The sequence below is a fragment of the Scyliorhinus torazame genome, chromosome 4, assembly GCF_047496885.1.
Source record: "Scyliorhinus torazame isolate Kashiwa2021f chromosome 4, sScyTor2.1, whole genome shotgun sequence".
NCBI classification, from domain to species: domain Eukaryota; kingdom Metazoa; phylum Chordata; class Chondrichthyes; order Carcharhiniformes; family Scyliorhinidae; genus Scyliorhinus; species Scyliorhinus torazame.
In genome coordinates this window covers 142,774,931-142,791,398 of record NC_092710.1, presented here as the reverse complement: position 1 = coordinate 142,791,398, position 16,468 = coordinate 142,774,931, and the positions used below count along the sequence as shown (strand labels likewise).

The 16,468-nt window shown below is 50.5% G+C and overlaps 1 protein-coding gene across 5 annotated transcripts in view; it reads right to left on the bottom strand.

The window, feature by feature from the left end:
• allc (allantoicase) overlaps nucleotides 1–15,791 on the bottom strand; it is a 65,352-nt gene extending 49,561 nt beyond the window's left edge. For 3 of the 5 annotated variants that reach the window (XM_072498712.1, XM_072498715.1, XM_072498717.1), the window contains exons 1-2: nucleotides 9,233–9,340; nucleotides 3,531–3,621 (exon numbers count right to left, since the gene is read on the bottom strand). In XM_072498712.1, the coding sequence (XP_072354813.1) occupies nucleotides 3,531–3,620 (90 nt within the window). In that variant the 5' untranslated portion in view covers nucleotide 3,621; nucleotides 9,233–9,340. Of the gene's footprint in view, nucleotides 1–3,530; nucleotides 3,622–8,721; nucleotides 8,742–9,232; nucleotides 9,341–15,732 lie in introns of those variants that run through there. The other 2 variants (XM_072498713.1, XM_072498714.1) reach the window with 2 other exon arrangements.
• Nucleotides 15,792–16,468: the final 677 nt, after the last annotated feature.

Here is a 16,468-nt window from a genome sequence, read left to right as displayed (position 1 = left end):
GTCGTGTTTCACGACGGCGTGAAACGGGCGTGGGCCCTACCAATTCTGGCACCCACAGGGGGCCAGCACGGCGCTGGAGCGGTTCACGCCGTCCCAGCCTCCCTTCCCGGCGCCAACTGGGCGCCACACCAACCCACGCATGCGCAGTGGCGCCGCACCAACATGTGCATGCGCAGTTGGGCCGCGCCAATCCGCGAATGCGCGGGAGACTTCCTCAACGTGCCGGCCCCGACGCAACATGGCGTGGGGGTTCAGGGGCCGGCCGCAAAATAAAATAGGGCCTGAGCTGGAGAGGCCGGTCCGCCAATCGGTGGGCCCAAATCGCGGGCCAGACCCCATCGGAGGCCCCCCTGTGAAGGAGCGGCTCTCCCCCCCCTCCCCCACAGGCCGCCCCCCGACCCTACGCGCAGAGTTCCCACTGGCTGCGAGCAGATGTGAACGGCGCCGGCGGAACTGCCGTTTCCGCGAGGCCGCTTGGTCCACCAAGGCCGGAGAATCGGCGGCCCGGCCGCAGACAGCAGCCCACAACCAGCGCCACGCAAAATGCGCCGGCGCAAATGGCACCGATTCTCTGCTCCTCGGAGAATCGCCTGCCGGCATCGGACTGGTGCCGCAGGAAAAAATGGCGCGTACGGCGATTCTCCCATACGGCGCGGCATGGGAGAATCCCGCCCAAGAAGATCAAAAGGAAATTGGGTGGGCACTTAAAGGAAATAGACTTCAAGGGCTATGGGAATCGGGTGGAAGAGTGGAACTGACAGGATACCTGCACAGAGAGCCACCATAGACTCAATGAGCCAAATGGCCTCCTGTTGTTCATAGAACGTGGGCATCGCAGGCTCTGCCATCATTGACTGCCCATCCCTAATTCCCCTTGAGGGGGCAGTTAAGAGTCAACCACATTGCTGTGGGTCTGGAGGCACATGTAGGCCAGACCAGGTAAAGATGGCAGATTTCCTTCCCTAAAGGTCATTATTAACACAGCAGCTGGCGGCGGGCTCGCCGCAAGCAGAAAATCCGTGTGGAGTCCCTTGTGGGCTCGGAGGGGAGGGTCCTTAATCAAAAACATTTAGTGCCTGATCACGGGACCCTGCATCGGGAAGTGGGTGCCCACTAAGAGACAACCCCTGCCCTTGTTACCGACCATCCCCACGCTGCCCACCCTGTGACCTCCCCCCAATTCTGACATGACTCAACTCTGCCTAGAATACAGCGACAATACCAGACCACAGGAGGATGTTATACGGACTGCAGCCACCGCCCCCTGGTAGTGCTGTTTAATAGATCTGCCGGCCTCTGACTGATCAGCAACTAACAGCAGGCGGGCCTTTGGCTCTGGGATCCTTGAAGGCCTGCTGCTCTCCTTGTGCGACAGTTTGCACAGCGGACCTTCCCAAGAAGAGGCAATGCAAGGCTTTTGCTGGCTCGCCATTAAATATTAACCTCTGATTCAATGACTCATTCTTAATTCACCTTTTAAATATAGGTGTCACTTGCAAGACTGCTATTTATTGCCCAGTTATCTAGTTATCATAAAAAGCGGTGGTGAATGTTCTTCTTGAACCTTACAGCCTGTGGTGAAAGCATGCCTGCACCATTGTTAGGCAGAGAGTTCCAGGATTTTGGCCGACATGGGAGAACATAGGAACACCACCATGGGCGAAATTCTCCTACCCGCCCCGCCACATTTCTGCGCCGACCGGCCGGCGGGAGTCTCCGTAACACCGGCCGGTCAATGGGGTTTCCCATTGTGGGGCAGCCCCACGCCGTCGGGAAACCCCCGGGCGCCGGCAGAACGGAGACTCCCGCCGGCGGAGAATGCGCCCCACATCTCCAAGTCCAGGATGCTTTCTGACTTGGAGAATATTTGGAAGTGATGATGATTTTATGCATTTGCCACACTTTGTCTTTCTAGGTGGTAGAAGCTATTTGTTGCAGTGAATCATGTAAATAGTACACACTGCAATCATAGTATGCCAGCGGTGGAGGGAATGGACACTTCAGATAATTGAATACGATAATTCAATGGAAATGTGAATTTGGAGGCAGCAGGATTTGGGGAAAAAGTGTGTGTTAGAGAGATCTCTGAGAATTTGATGAGGCCGGATTGACCTTGAACATACTTGAAACAGAATGTATTTTTATTTTCTACCATTGGCAAGGTATTGCTGTAAGTGCATGTTTAATTATTGTCAATTACAGTGATTACTGTACGCTTAATTCCTGTGAACATCAACAATAAATGGTTTGAATCATACAATTTTGAAGAGTAATTTATAAACTTATGTGTAAGACCACCCAATTTCGAACACCAGGTGTGACTCCAACCAGTGGATATTTTTTTTCCCCGCTCCTCAATGGCTTCAATTTTGCGAGGGCTTAAGAAAAAGTCACTGTCTTGAAGTCACTTCATCTTTGGAATTAGATTCCTTTATCCATGTTTTGCTCAAGGTTGCAATGAGGACTGGAGCCAAATGATTTTGGTGGAACCCAAACTGATCTTCAGTGGGCAGGTTTAGGTGAGCAAGTGCCAAACCGGACACTTTCCCACAATTATCAGGTAGAAGCCAATTTTCTATTGGAAAGCTTTAGTTGGGGGAGGAGGGGGGGCGGTGTGTGGGGAGGAGGAGAAAGTGGATCACAGCTATTCCTGGAGTGTATTACAACACTACAGCTCAAATGCTGTCAGGAGGCTTGTTTAGCCCAGAGCATTCAGTCATTTCTTGATGTTGCATAAAGTGAAATTAATTTTATTTGTTACACATTTAGAGTACCCAATACTTTTTTTTTCCAATTAAGGGGCAATTTAGCATGGCCAATCCACCTACCCTGCACATCTTTGGGCTGTGGGGGTGACACCCACGTAGACACAGGGAGAATGTGCAAACTCCACACGGACAGTAACCCGGGGCCTGAATCGAACCTGGATCCTCGGTGCCGTAAGGCAGCAGTGCTAACCACTGCATCACCGTGCCGCCCCTACAGTGAAATTAATTAGCTGAGGACTGGTAGTTGTGATGCTCCGGAGGTCAGAAATAGGTCAAAAGAATAGTTTTCTTGGTGCTTTGGCTGAAAATGGTTACAAATGCCTCAGCTTGTATTTTGCAATTCTCCCCCCCCCTCCCCCAAAGATTCACAAATAGAATTTAGGCTCCAGGCTGAGGGAGTGCTGCATTGCCTGAGGTGCTGGCATTCGCATTCACATTAAACTTAGCCCTATTTAATTAAATGTCAAAGATCCGTTTTCATATTTGAAAAATTGTAGAGAATTTTCCCAGTAATATACCTACCATTCCAAACATGTATTAGCTAGGTCACTCACATATTTATTTGCTGTTCATTGGATCTTGTACATTAACTAGTTGTCACATTTTCCTACAAACAAGAATTAACTGCACTTCCAAAGTAATCCAATGGTTTTGAATGACTTTGGGAAAATTAGGACATTCAAGTCTTGATATAAAAGCAATTTATTTATTTATACATTCCACAAGGGCTTGTCAAATTATCGAAAGCTAATGTAAGCTTACCTTTGCTCCTGTTGTTTCACAAGCCAGGTCATTCAACTGGACAAAGTCTGGAAGTTTTCCCGTCTTTTCCTGGATTGGGCGAGCTGCCATTCTTCAATCAGTTTTAACAGATTAAATGTTGTAATTTCTTTCTGATTATAATGCTCTTGACAAATGAAACTATTGCAACAAATCGCAAAGCAATCTTTTCTTTTTGTAAATTATATATTGAAATCAATCCAAGGTGAAATGCAATAATAAGATTGAAATATTTTCCCTGCAGCCCAGCACTTATATTGAATACATTAAATGTGCAATGGCACAGTAATGTGGGTCCTTATGTTAAGGTTGCACTAAGTACTTGATCTGTGTTGTTGGACTATTAGGATTGAAGTAAGCCCCTTCAGCACCAGGAAGGGACATCAAAACTCTCCCAGACGACCGATAGTCACAAAGCACTTCATTTCACGATGGTACAAGCAACGTTCTGAGGCGATAACCTGGGACCCTGGAGCTGTGAAGCAATTGTGCTAACCATAATTGCTTCACAGGTTGACAAGACCCCAATATCTCCTGTATAAAATCACCTACCATACCTTTTCCAAAGGAAATGAAGATCAGGGCAGCACAGTAGCACAGTGGTTAGCACAATTGCTTCACAGCTCCAGGGTCCCAGGTTCGATACCGGCTTGAGTCACTGTCTGTGCGGAATCTGCACATCCTCCCCGTGTGTGCGTGGGTTTCCTCCAGGTGCTCCGGTTTCCTCCCACAGTCCAAAGATATGCAGGTTAGGTGGATAGGCCATGATAAATTGCCCTTCGTGTCCAAAATTTTCTTTTGTATTGGGTGGGGTTACTGGGTTATGGGGTTATGGGGATAGGGTGGAGGTGTTGACCTTGGGTAGGGTGCAGACTCGATGGGCCGAATGGCCTCCTTCTGCACTGTAAATTCTATGATAATCTATGATAATCTGCTTTCATGTGGTTCTGCAAATCATGACAACAGACCATTGTGTGGATCCATGAGATTGCAGGAAATCAGCAGCAGCCTTTTAATGCAATAAGAGACGGCGATGCAGGGAAGTTATCTTCATGTCACTCTCCAAAGATTATACTGAGTACCGACAGAATGGTAGTAACAGAAGACTAACAGGTCACTTGCCTGCTTTATGGGCGGGGGAGGTAATAGAAACAAGATCAAGAGCACTGGTGCTTTGAAATTCAATGCCTGTCCATTTATTTGCAGCAAAATTGGCATTTTGACATTCAATATGCTGCATCTTCATTAAGTGTTGGAAGTTCACTGCCCACCATATTGGCCAGGGCAGAAAATGGTTTGAGATGGGCAGCACGGTAGCATTTTGGATAGCACAATTGCTTCACAGCTCCAGGGTCCCAGGTTTGATTCCCGGCTTGGGTCACTGTCTGTGCGGAGTCTGTACGTTCTCCCTGTGTGTGCGTGGGTTTCCTCCGGGTGCTCCGGTTTCCTCCCACAGTCCAAAGATGTGCGGGGTAGGTGGATTGGCCATGATAAATTGCCCTTAGTGTCCAAAATTGCCCTTAGTGATGGGTGGGGTTACTGGGTAATGGGGATAGCGTGGAGGCGTGGGCTTGGGTGGGGTGCTCTTTCCAAGAGCCAGTGCAGATTCGATGGGCCGAATGGCCTCCTCTGTACTGTAAAATTCTATGATTAGTCACTTGCATATGCAAATATGGGTAAAGTACCCGTTTGACATTCGCTTTTCAACATTAGGTTGCCCCAAACACAACCTGTGTCAGTAAATGTAGCAAATGTGCTCCACAGGCAATCCTTAAAGGGACCACTGGAGACCGCCACCAAAAAGGTAAATATTCTTTTGCCCAGACCTCACCAATCTGTCAGCACAACGCAATTTCTGGGTCTGAGCTTGGAGAAAGGAATGATGCTCCCTGTTAAAATTGCCTTCAAAGACATCGGCAGGAAGACAAAATTCAGCTTTTATATTTACATAGACAAGAATTATTTCTGCACAATAATACCACAGAAACATAAGACACAGGGGAATCCGTGCGGGATTCTCCATTCTGAGACTAAGTGTTGACTCCAATGGAGAATCCATGGACTTTTTCTACAGAATAATTGGCTCCACACCTGGACCGATTCTGCTACCATTGAGTGGCTAGCACCGTGCGCTACATAGAACACACTCGATTCCAATGGAGTCGAATGGTGGTGCGGTTGCACCGGTTCCTGGACAAGGAGCAAATTATAAAGTGCGCCAGACAGACGAGGCGCTATACCTGGGCGGGCAGTGAAATCCGAGTGTACCAGGACCTGGGTGCTGAGTTGGCCAAGAGGAGAGCGAGCATTAACAAGGTCAAGGCAGACCTCTACAAGGGGGTGAAGCTTGGGCTACTGTACCCGGCATTTCTACGTGACCTACAAAGGCTGGGATATGTACTTTGGTTCGGCGAAGGAGGTGGTAGATTGTGTTGAAGACAATGGACTGGCAGAAGAAGGTGGGCTTTGAACTTTGGTGGCGATGTTGTTATGATGTTGCTGTGAACTTATGTTTGGCGCCATCTCTTTCTTTTTCGGCTTCAGGTTTGTTCTTTGATAGGGAACGGGGAGTTAGTCTCTTTGTTTGGGTTTGGGTAGGGGTTGTTTTTGCTTGTTTGCACTAATGTTCGAGCCGGAGGGATGGGAATTAGTTGGGGGTAGGATACTAGGCGTCATGGGCGGGGGCTGCCAGGCCAGCTGGGCAGGCTAGTTCACGGAAGTGCAATGGGGGGTGAGTGGAAGGTCAGTGGGGGGGATGGGGAACAGGGGTTGTTGCTGGGGGATTTGAGGGTTGGGGGGAGGGTGTACTGCTAACAGGGGAAGGGCATTTAAAGTGTAAGGGGAGAAGTATCGATGACGGTGGGCGCCCGAGGCCGGGCTTGGGGAGGTGCAGGACACGGGCCGGAGGCTGGCCCAAGAGTGACTATGGTTGATCAGCGGAGGGGGCAGGGTGCCCCCTGGCCAGGCTGGTCACATGGAACATGCAAGGATTGAATGGGCCAGTCAAGAGGGACGTGTGTTCGCACACTTAAAGCGATTGAAGGCGGATGTGGCCGTGCTACAAGAGACCAAATTGGGCTGAGGAAGGGATGGGTTGGGCAAGCATTTCATTCAGGATTTGACTTTAAAATGAAGGGAGTGGCGATTTTGATTAATAAGCGGATGGCATTCGAGGTGGGAAATATAGTGGCAGACTCTGGGGGAAGTACGTTATGATAAGCAGGAAATTGGAGGGGATGCCGGTGGTGTTAGTAAACATCTATGCCCCGAACTGGAACGATGTGGAATTTATGAGGCGGGTGCTGGAGAAGATTCCGGACCTAGACTCTCATCAGCTGATTGGAGGGGGGTGGGGGGGGGGGGGTGGGGGGGGGGGTGCTTTAATTCGGTCCTGGATCCGAGGCTGGAACGATCGAGCTAGAGGTTGAGGAGGGTGTCGGCTACAGCTAAGGAGCTTTGGGGGTTCATGGAGCACATTGGGGAGGGGGGGTGGATCTGTGGAGATTTGGGAGGCCGAGGACAAAAGAATTTTCATTTTACTCCCATGTGCACAAGGTGTACTCCCAAACAGATTTCTTCGTGTTGGATAAGACGTTGTTGGCAGCGGAGGTAGATGTTGTGTTTTAGGCAATAGTGGTGTCAGACCATGCCCTGCACTGTGTGGATTTACAAGTGAGCAAGAGTGGGGGGGGGGGGAGGCGCCCACAATGGAATCTGGATGTGGGACTGTTAGCAGAGGAAGAGGTGTATGAGCGGGAAGGCCAGCCAGGGAAGAGGGGATGAGGCAGTTTCTGGGAGGGTTGGAGTTCCCCAAGGTTGATGAAGAGTTGGTGAAGGTCCTGGGGGCCCCAAATGGGCTTGTTGTAGTAGAGAGGCTGGAGGCGATGCAATGGGGCAAGGCCCCGGGACCGGATGGGTACCCGGTGGAATTTTCTAAGAGGTACTCGGAGGTGTCGGGATCGTTGTTGGTAAGGGCCTTCAATGAAGCAAAGGAGTTGGGTGCGCCCCCCCCCCCCGACATTGTCACAGGCGTCAATCTCCCTCATTTCAAAGCGGGATAAGGACCCGGAAAACTGTGGGTCGTACAGGCTGATCTCCCTGTTAAATGTGGATGCCAAACTATTGGCGAAGATCCTGCCCACAAGGATCGAAGACTACGTCCCAGGGGTAATAGGGGAGGACCAGACGTGCTAAGGCCCAGTTGGCAATGCCAGCTTTCAGGTGCACTGCCAGAGTACCAGGTTGGCACTGCAAAGAGTTTGTGATGCCATTTAAAAATGGCATCCCAATCTCTCGCTACACAGAGAAATTCTGGCGAGGTGAGCGCCTCAGTGCAGCAAACAGGGTTATGTGTGGTGTTGGCCATGCTTTTTCCGCTGAGGCCCCCTAAATAACCCGAGTGACGTTTAATAGCGTTATGATTCTAGACACTGCGAGCACCGGGAGTAACACATGGCTAAACGCGCTCACTGTGGGACCCCATTCACATTTATCTAAATGGCGCCCCATATATTTGGTCTCTTCATCAAAGTCATTGACATTGATTGTGAATGGTTGAGGCCCTATGTCACTCCTCTAGTTCCTCCTTTGCCAATCCGAAAAATACCCATTTATCCCTACTCTCTACTTCCTGTTCGCTAACCAATCCTTTATCCATGCTAATACATTACCCCCTACATGCACTCTTATCTGGTATGGCACCTTACCAAATGCCTTTTGGTACACTAATGTTAGCCACCTTGCTTGTTCTTCCTCAAAGAACTCTATTAAATTAGCTAAACCCGATTTCCCTATCACAAAATCTGTCTGATCCCATTGTGATTTTCTAAGTGATCTATCAGCTCCTTTATGATATATTTGAGCAATTTCCCTCTGACAGATGTAAGGCTAACTAGCTAGTTTTCTGTCGCATTTTCTTGAATAAAGGTATTACATTTGATATTTTCCAATCCACTGGGACCCTTCCAGAACATCAGGAATGTTGGAAAATTCTAATCAATGTATTTACTATCTCCACAGCCACCTTTTTAAGGTGCATACACTCTCCCTCCGTCCACAGCTGGCAGCAGAGCATTCAGATGCTGCTGTCAGGTTTTTGTAAATACCTCCCTACATTGCTCTGTCTCTCCATCTTCCTCTTCATTTAAAAACCTTTGAAAAGCCTTCTCCTCACCAAGTTTTAATCACCACACATTCTCGAGCGTGAAACCATTTCTTACACGTCTATCGGTGAAGCACACTGGAATGGTTGTCTAACTTGAAAGGTGCTATCCAAATGCACATTGTCACCTTTTTCCGAAAATTTACAGACCTGTAAATGATTAAATCTTTCCACTATTGTTCACACATTAACTGGTGCATTAAATTGCTTCTATGTCATGGCCTTTTATAGGCTAATGAGCTATATTTTTTAGCAATCAACGTTCTAGCTTGAATAGATTCTAAATCGGCATTTTGAACTTCCCATAGGAATAAGAGTTTTGTATTTTTTCTTTGGCAAATCTTAAAGTCAAAACAGAAATAACAACATCAAATGCTTCAAATTTTAAACGGCCACTAAAGATAACAAACGTTTCTCAAAATGAAAATTCCATCGCAAATTGTTCATTTTATTCCGATTTCTACAATTTAAATTACTCCAACACCAAATTCACATGAATATGCAAGTTATGCATTTGACATACCACTTTTCCTTGATAAACCAGTTTACAACCTCACCAGCCAGCGAGTGACGTTGAAATGCAAAAACGTTGCAGCCTGCTCAACAACTCAACCGTAAACCTGCAGAGTGAACTTATAGTCAGGCAGGCACTGACCTCGAACTGCACCATCCGGCATTGCAAACTATGCAAAACGGAAAACAGACTAAAGTTCTGCATTTAATCAGCTTTTCTTATTCAGTCTCACAATATACAGAATTAAAATTCCTTTCCATCCACCTTTGATGTGACCAGTCTTTAATTAATACTGTTATCTGTAGTAACTGCTCTATGCGCCACAGGCTCTAATGCAAAGATCTTACTCATCCCACCCTGGCTCAATTATTACACAGAACAGAGCATTCCTGAGTTTCCTAAGAGAGGGCAAAACGTAAAGTAGCACAGTTTCGAAACTCACCACTAAATGTGCAGTGATGTTAAACTAGCAAAATCACTGTGCTAGTGTCTCATTTTTAAACAGAGGTCTGATCATCCACATAATACCCATCACATCTAGTGCAAAGATTATTTTGTTCAATGTTTTGAAACGCTTTCCATCCATAGGAAATAGAATTGGGGTGGGTTTGGAAAAACAGGGGAAGTCAGGAGTAACAATTTAACATCTATACTATACATATTCAGGAGATCGGTCTAAATAACAACATCTTTTTAATACTTAATAGAGAGAAAATAAAGGTTTTGTTTATTTGGGGCGGGGCAGAGGGTGACCTCTGCACTGCTCTGATGTCAATGCTGGTGAAGGGAGGATAGTACTCTGCTTTAAACGATTTGAGGACAGTCTTAGGGAGATGGAAAATCTGGAATGGAGGTCGTGGAGTTTGTCAGTGTTGCAATAAGGCTGGGCCAGTTTGACAGTGTTGCACTGGGCTGGTGGACTTTGACAGTGTTGCAGTGGGACTGGTGGAGTTTGACAGTGTTGCAATGTGATGCACGATCAATGACCACTAAAGCGAGGTTGTAGTCCAACTGAAGGCTTTAATAAGCTAGATGTTTCCCCCAGCAGCTCAGGTACAGAATGGAGGCTGCTGGGGTGGCACGGGTTCTTATACCCCGCCTAGCAGGGCGGAGCTATCATACATTCTAACCAATAGAAAGCATACAGTTTCCACCAATGGTGCTTTAGCCTATCAGGTACCATAATACTTATAATACCACATTCACCCCCTGTTAAAAAAAGAGCCCGGCGGGGGTGGTGGCCTCAAACTACAAAACATGGTAGAATTAGTTATGGAGGTACCGTAACACCTCCGTACAGTGTTTAGTAACTATTTACAATTCTGATAGCTATGTACATTTGATGGTTTATATTTACAGTTTACAATTAAAATGAAGCAATCAGTCGATCGGGGGCCCTGGTCGTCCTCTGTGATCGTCGGAGCTTCGGTGGTGACTCCGGTGGAGGCTCGGGCGTCTGTGACTCCGGGAGCGTGGCTTCGATCTCCATGGCAGCTTCGGCACCCCTAGACGGCTGGTGGGGGAAACGGTTGACCTGGGAAGGGAGCGCCTGCGGGGGGCGTCAGTGGGTGGGGGGGCCTAGACTGGGCCGGCGGAAGGACCGATCCTCCTGTAAGGTGCTGCGGTGGAGGGGAGGGTGGGACTGGTGGCTGGGATGTGCGAGGGGTTCCGGCGGGTGCCAGGTCCCGTAGGGAGACCGTATCTTGTCGGCCGTCGGGGTACGCCACGTAGGCATACTGGGGGTTAGCATGGAGCAGATGGACCTGCTCGACCAACGGGTCCGACTTGTACACCCGCACGTGTTTTCGGAGCAGGATGGGTCCGGGTGCTGCCAGCCAGGTCGGGAGCGAGGTCCCAGAGGAGGACTTCCCAGGGAAGACAAGGAGACGTTTGTGGGGTGTCTGATTGGTGGTCGTACAAAGCAGTGACCGGATGGAGTGGAGGGCATCCGGGAGGACTTCTTGCCAGCGGGAAACTGGGAGGTCCCTGGACCGTAGGGCCAGTAGGACGGTCTTCCAGCCCATTCCGTTCTCCCTCTCTACCTTACCGTTACCCCGGGGGTTGTAACTGGTCATCCTGCTCGAGGCGATGCCCTTGCTGAGCAGGAATTGGCGCAGTTCGTCGCTCATAAAGGAGGACCCCCTATCACTGTGTATGTAAGCGGGGAACCCGAACAGTGCAAAGATGCTATGGAGGGCCTTGATGATGGTGGTTGCTGTCATGTCGGGGCAGGGGATGGCGAATGTGAACCGGGAGTACTCGTCAATCATGTTCAGGAAGTACGTGTTGTGGTCGGTGGAGGGGAGGGGGCCTTTGAAGTCCATGCTGAGCCGTTCAAAGGGACGGGGTGCGCTTTCTCTGGTCGGTAGAAGTGCAGTTTGCACTCTGCGCAGATTTGGCAGTTCCTGGTGGCTGTCCTGACCTCGATGGAGTAGGGCAGGTTGCGGGTCTTGACAAAATGGAAAAAGCGAGTGACCCCCGGGTGGCAGAGATCCTCGTGGAGGGCTCAGAGGCGGTCCACTTGTGCGGTGGCGCATGTGCCACGGGAGAGGGCGTCAGGAGGCTCGTTTAGCTTCCCGGGACGATACAAGATCTCACAGTTGTAGGTGGAGAGTTCGATCCTCCACCGCAAGATCTTGTCGTTTTTTATCTTGCCCCGCTGTGCATTATCAAACATGAAAGCAACCGACCGTTGGATCGTGAGGAGAGTGAATCTCCTGCCGTCCAGGTAATACCTCCAATGTCGCACAGCTTCTACTATGGCTTGGGCCTCCTTTTCGACTGAGGAGTGGTGGATTTCGGAAGCATGGAGGGTACGAGAGAAGAAGGCCACGGGTCTGCCCGCTTGGTTGAGGGTGGCCGCCAGATCTACGTCGGACGCATCGCTCTCGACCTGGAAGGGGAGGGACTCGTCGATGGCATGCATCGTGGCCTTCGCAATGTCTGCTTTGATGCGGCTGAAGGCGTGGCGGGCCTCTATCAACAGGGGAAAAGCTGTGGATTGGATCAGGGGACGGGCCTTGTCCGCGTAGTTGGGGACCCACTGGGCGCAGTAGCTAAAAAACCCTAGGCAATGTTTCAGGGCCTTGGAGCAGTGAGGGAGGGGGAACTCCATAAAGGGGCGCATGCGTTCAGGGTCGGGGCCCATAACTACATTTCGCACTACGTAGCCGAGGATGGCTAGGCGGCCGTGCTAAACACGCATTTATTCTTGTTGTATGTAAGGTTAAGGAATTTAGCGGCCTGGAGAAATTTTCGGAGGTTGGTGTCGTGGTCCTGCTGGTCATGGCCGCAGATGGTGACATTATCGAGATACGGGAATGTTGCCCGTAAACCGTACCGGTCAACCATTCGGTCCATCTCGCGCTGGAAGACCGAGACCCCGTTGGTGACACCGAAGGGAACCCTTAAGAAGTGATAGAGCCGCCCATCTGCCTCGAAGGCAGTGTATTTGCGGTCACTAGTACGGATGGGGAGCTGGTGGTAGGCGGACTTGAGATCCACCGTGGAGAAGACCTTATAATGCGCGATCCTGTTTACCAGGTCGGATATGCGGGGGAGAGGGTACGCGCCCAGCTGCGTAAACCTGTTTATGGTCTGACTGTAGTCGATGACCATTCTATGTTTCTCCCTGGTCTTTACCACCACTACTTGAGCTCTCCAGGGACTGTTACTGGCTTCAATGACCCCTTCCCTCAGTAGCCTTTGGACCTCTGACCTAATAAAGATCCGGTCCTGGGCACTGTAGCGTCTTTGGTAGCGACAGGTTTGCAATCTGGGGTGAGGTTCGCAAACAGGGAAGGCGGGTCGACCTTAAGGGTCGCGAGGCCACAGACAGTAAGGGGGGTATAGGGCCGCCGAATTTAAAGGTCAGACTTTGAAGGTTACACTGGAAGTCTAAACCCAGGAGTGTAGCCGCGCAGAGGTGGGGAAGGATGTAGAGACGGAAATTGTTGAACTCCGTTCCCTGGACTGAGGTTTGCTACACAAAACCGCTTTATCTCCACTGAGTGTGAACCGGAAGCCAGGGCGATTTTTTGATTAACGGGGTGGATGAGGCGAGAACAGCGCCTTACCGTGTCGGGGTGTATGAAGCTCTCCGTGCTCCCAAATTCTATTAGGCAGGACGTCTCGTGCCCGTTGATGAATACGGTCGTCGTAGCAGTTGAGTGTTCGAGGCCGAGACTGATCCAGAGTCACCGAGGCTAATCGCAGCAGTTGAGAGTTCTCTTCGGGCAATGCGTGGTCAGCCGAGCTGGGGTCCTGGGAGTTGATCCAAGATGGCGGCTCCCATTGTTCACACATGGCTGGGGGTGCACAAATTGGCGGCGCCCATCCCTCCAACGTGGCGTCCGCGGAACAAGATGGCGGCGCCCGGGGTCCACACGTTGCCTTGGAATATGAAGATGGCGGCGACCGCTGGCCGCACGGGGCCCGTGGAGGAGTTTGTGGTTGCGGTCCGGAGACCGCGGCAACCGCATGGGCCTGGCGTACCCCCACGAAATGGCCCTTTTTGCCGCATCCCTTGCAGGTGGATGCGTGGCCCGGGCAGCGCTGGCAGGGGTGCTTGGCCTGCCCCAAAAGTAGCAGCGGGGCCCCTCGGGGTTGCCAGGCCGCCTTGCAGCGCAGACCTGTGGGGGAATGGGGGAAGTCTCGGGGTTGGCCACGGAGGGTTTCCACGCTGCCCAGGGGGCTGCCGCACGGTCGGGAACATAAGCGCGGGCGTTCCTGGAAGCCACGTCCAGGGAGCCTGCAAGGGCCCGTGCCTCCCTGAGACCCAGGGTGTCCTTTTCTAACAGACGCTGGCGGATTTGTGAAGATAGCATACCTGCCACAAAAGCGTCCCGGACTAAGAGTTCCGTGTGTTCGCTCGCCGAAACCTGCGGGCAGCTGCAACTTCTTCCCAACACCAGGAGTGCACGGTAGAATTCCTCCAGCGATTCCCCAGGGGTTTGTCGCCTTGTTGCAAGCAGGTGCCGGGTGTAGACCTGGTTTACCGTGAATATAGTGTCCTTTTAGCAGCTCTATTGCTGCATCGAAGTCTTCCGCTTCCTCGATGAGGGTGTAAATCTCCGGGTTCACCCTTGAGTGCAGGACGTGCAGTTTCTGCTCTCCCGTGGGTGCATTTTTGGCCATCCCGAGATACCCTTTAAAGCACGCCAGCCAGTGCTTAAAGATTGCCGCTGAATTCGCCGCGTGGGGGCTATGTTGCAGACACTCTGGCTTGATTCGGAGCTCCATCCTTTCTTCTTAAAAAACTAGCTTATTAAATCACGATCAATGACCGCTAAAGCGAGGTTGTAGTCCAACTGAAGGCTTTAATAAGCTAGATGTTTCCCCCAGCAGCTCAGGTACAGAATGAAGGCTGCTGGGGCGGCACGGGTTCTTATACCCCACCTAGCAGGGCGGAGCTATCATACATTCTAACCAATAGAAAGCATACAGTTTCCACCAATGGTGCTTTAGCCTATCAGGTACCGTAATACCTATAATACCACACAGTGGAGCTGGTGGAGTTTGACAATGTTGCAGTAAGGCTGGGCCAGTTTGAAAGTGTTGCACTGGGCTGGTGGAGTTTGACAGTGTTGCAGTGGGGCTGGTGGAGTTTGACAGTGTTGCACTGGGCTGGTGGAGTTTCACAGTGTTGCACTGGGCTGGTGGAGTTTGACAGTGTTGCAGTGGGGCTGGTGGAGTTTGACAGTGTTGCAGTGGGGCTGGTGGAGTTTGACAGTGTTGCAGTGGGGCTGGTGGAGTTTGACAGTGTTGCACTGGGCTGGTCGAGTTTCACAGTGTTGCAGTGGGGCTGGTGGAGTTTGACAGTGTTGCAGTGGGGCCGTGACAGTTTGACAGTGTTGCAGTGGGGCTGGTGGAGTTTGACAGTGTTGCAGTGGGGCCGTGACAGTTTGACAGTGTTGCAGTGGGGCTGGGACAATTTGACAGTGTTGCAGTGGGGCTGGTGGAGTTTGACAGTGTTGCAGTGGGGCTGGTGGAGTTTGACAGTGTTGCAGTGGGGCTGGTGGAGTTTCACAGTGTTGCAGTGGGGCTGGTGGAGTTTGACAGTGTTGCAGTGGGGCTGGTGGAGTTTCACAGTGTTGCAGTGGGGCTGGGACAATTTGACAGTGTTGCAGTGGGGCTGGTGGAGTTTGACAGTGTTGCAGTGGGGCTGGTGGAGTTTGACAGTGTTGCAGTGGGGCTGGTGGAGTTTGACAGTGATGAAGTGGGGCTGGTTCAGTTTGAAGCTGGTTTGAATGGAGTTTGGGGGAGGCTGTGGCTGGGACCAGGATTAGCCCTATTGCAGCAGCTTTGAGGAAGGATCAAAGTTGCTCCAGACGGGACACCCGGAAGAAACCGCTGCTGAGGGAGGTCGAGCCCCGGCAGAAAGAGGGGATATGGCAACAAGTTTTATATATACTAATGTAAGTTTGAGTAAAATGAAACAATAAAACGGTCCAGCGGGGAGGGGAATTTTAACAAACGATGTTTTATGAAGTTTAATAGAAAGAATTTACCTGCAGATAACAAGGATGGCGGAGTCCAAACACTGAATTCATTCGCGGTTGCCCCAAGTGCCCGAAAGTAATAATTACACCCAGTGGTCAGGTTGGGTAATTACACCCAGTGGTCGGTGTCAGTACTTACACCTAGTGGTCAAGGTGAGTAATTACTCCCAGTGGTCAGGTTGGGTAATCACACCCAGAGGTCAGTATCGTTACTTGCACCCAGTGGCCGGGGTGAGTAATTACACCCAGTGGTCAGGGTGAAGAATTACACCCAGTGGTCAGGGTGGGTAATTACACCCAGTGGCTAGGGTAGGTAATTACACCCAATAGTCAAGGGGCGTACTTACACCGAGTGTCAGAGTGAATACTTACAAGCAGTGGTCAGAGTGACGAATTACACCCAGTGGTCAGGGTGGAGAATTACACCCAGTGGTCAGTGTGAATTACATCCAGTGGTCAGGGTGGGTAATTACACACAGTGGCCAGGATGGGTAATTACACCCTGTGGTCAGTGTCAGTACTTACATCCAGCGGCCAGGGTGAGTAATTACACCCAGTGGTCAGGGTGGATAATTATACCCTGTGGTCAGTGTCAGTACTTACATCCAGCGGCCAGGGTGAGTAATTACACGAAGTGATCAGGAGTGGTCAGGGTGAAGAATTACACTCGGTGGTCAGGGTGGGTAATTACACCCAGTGGTCAGTGTTGGTACTTACACCCACTGGTCAGGATGAACAATTACAT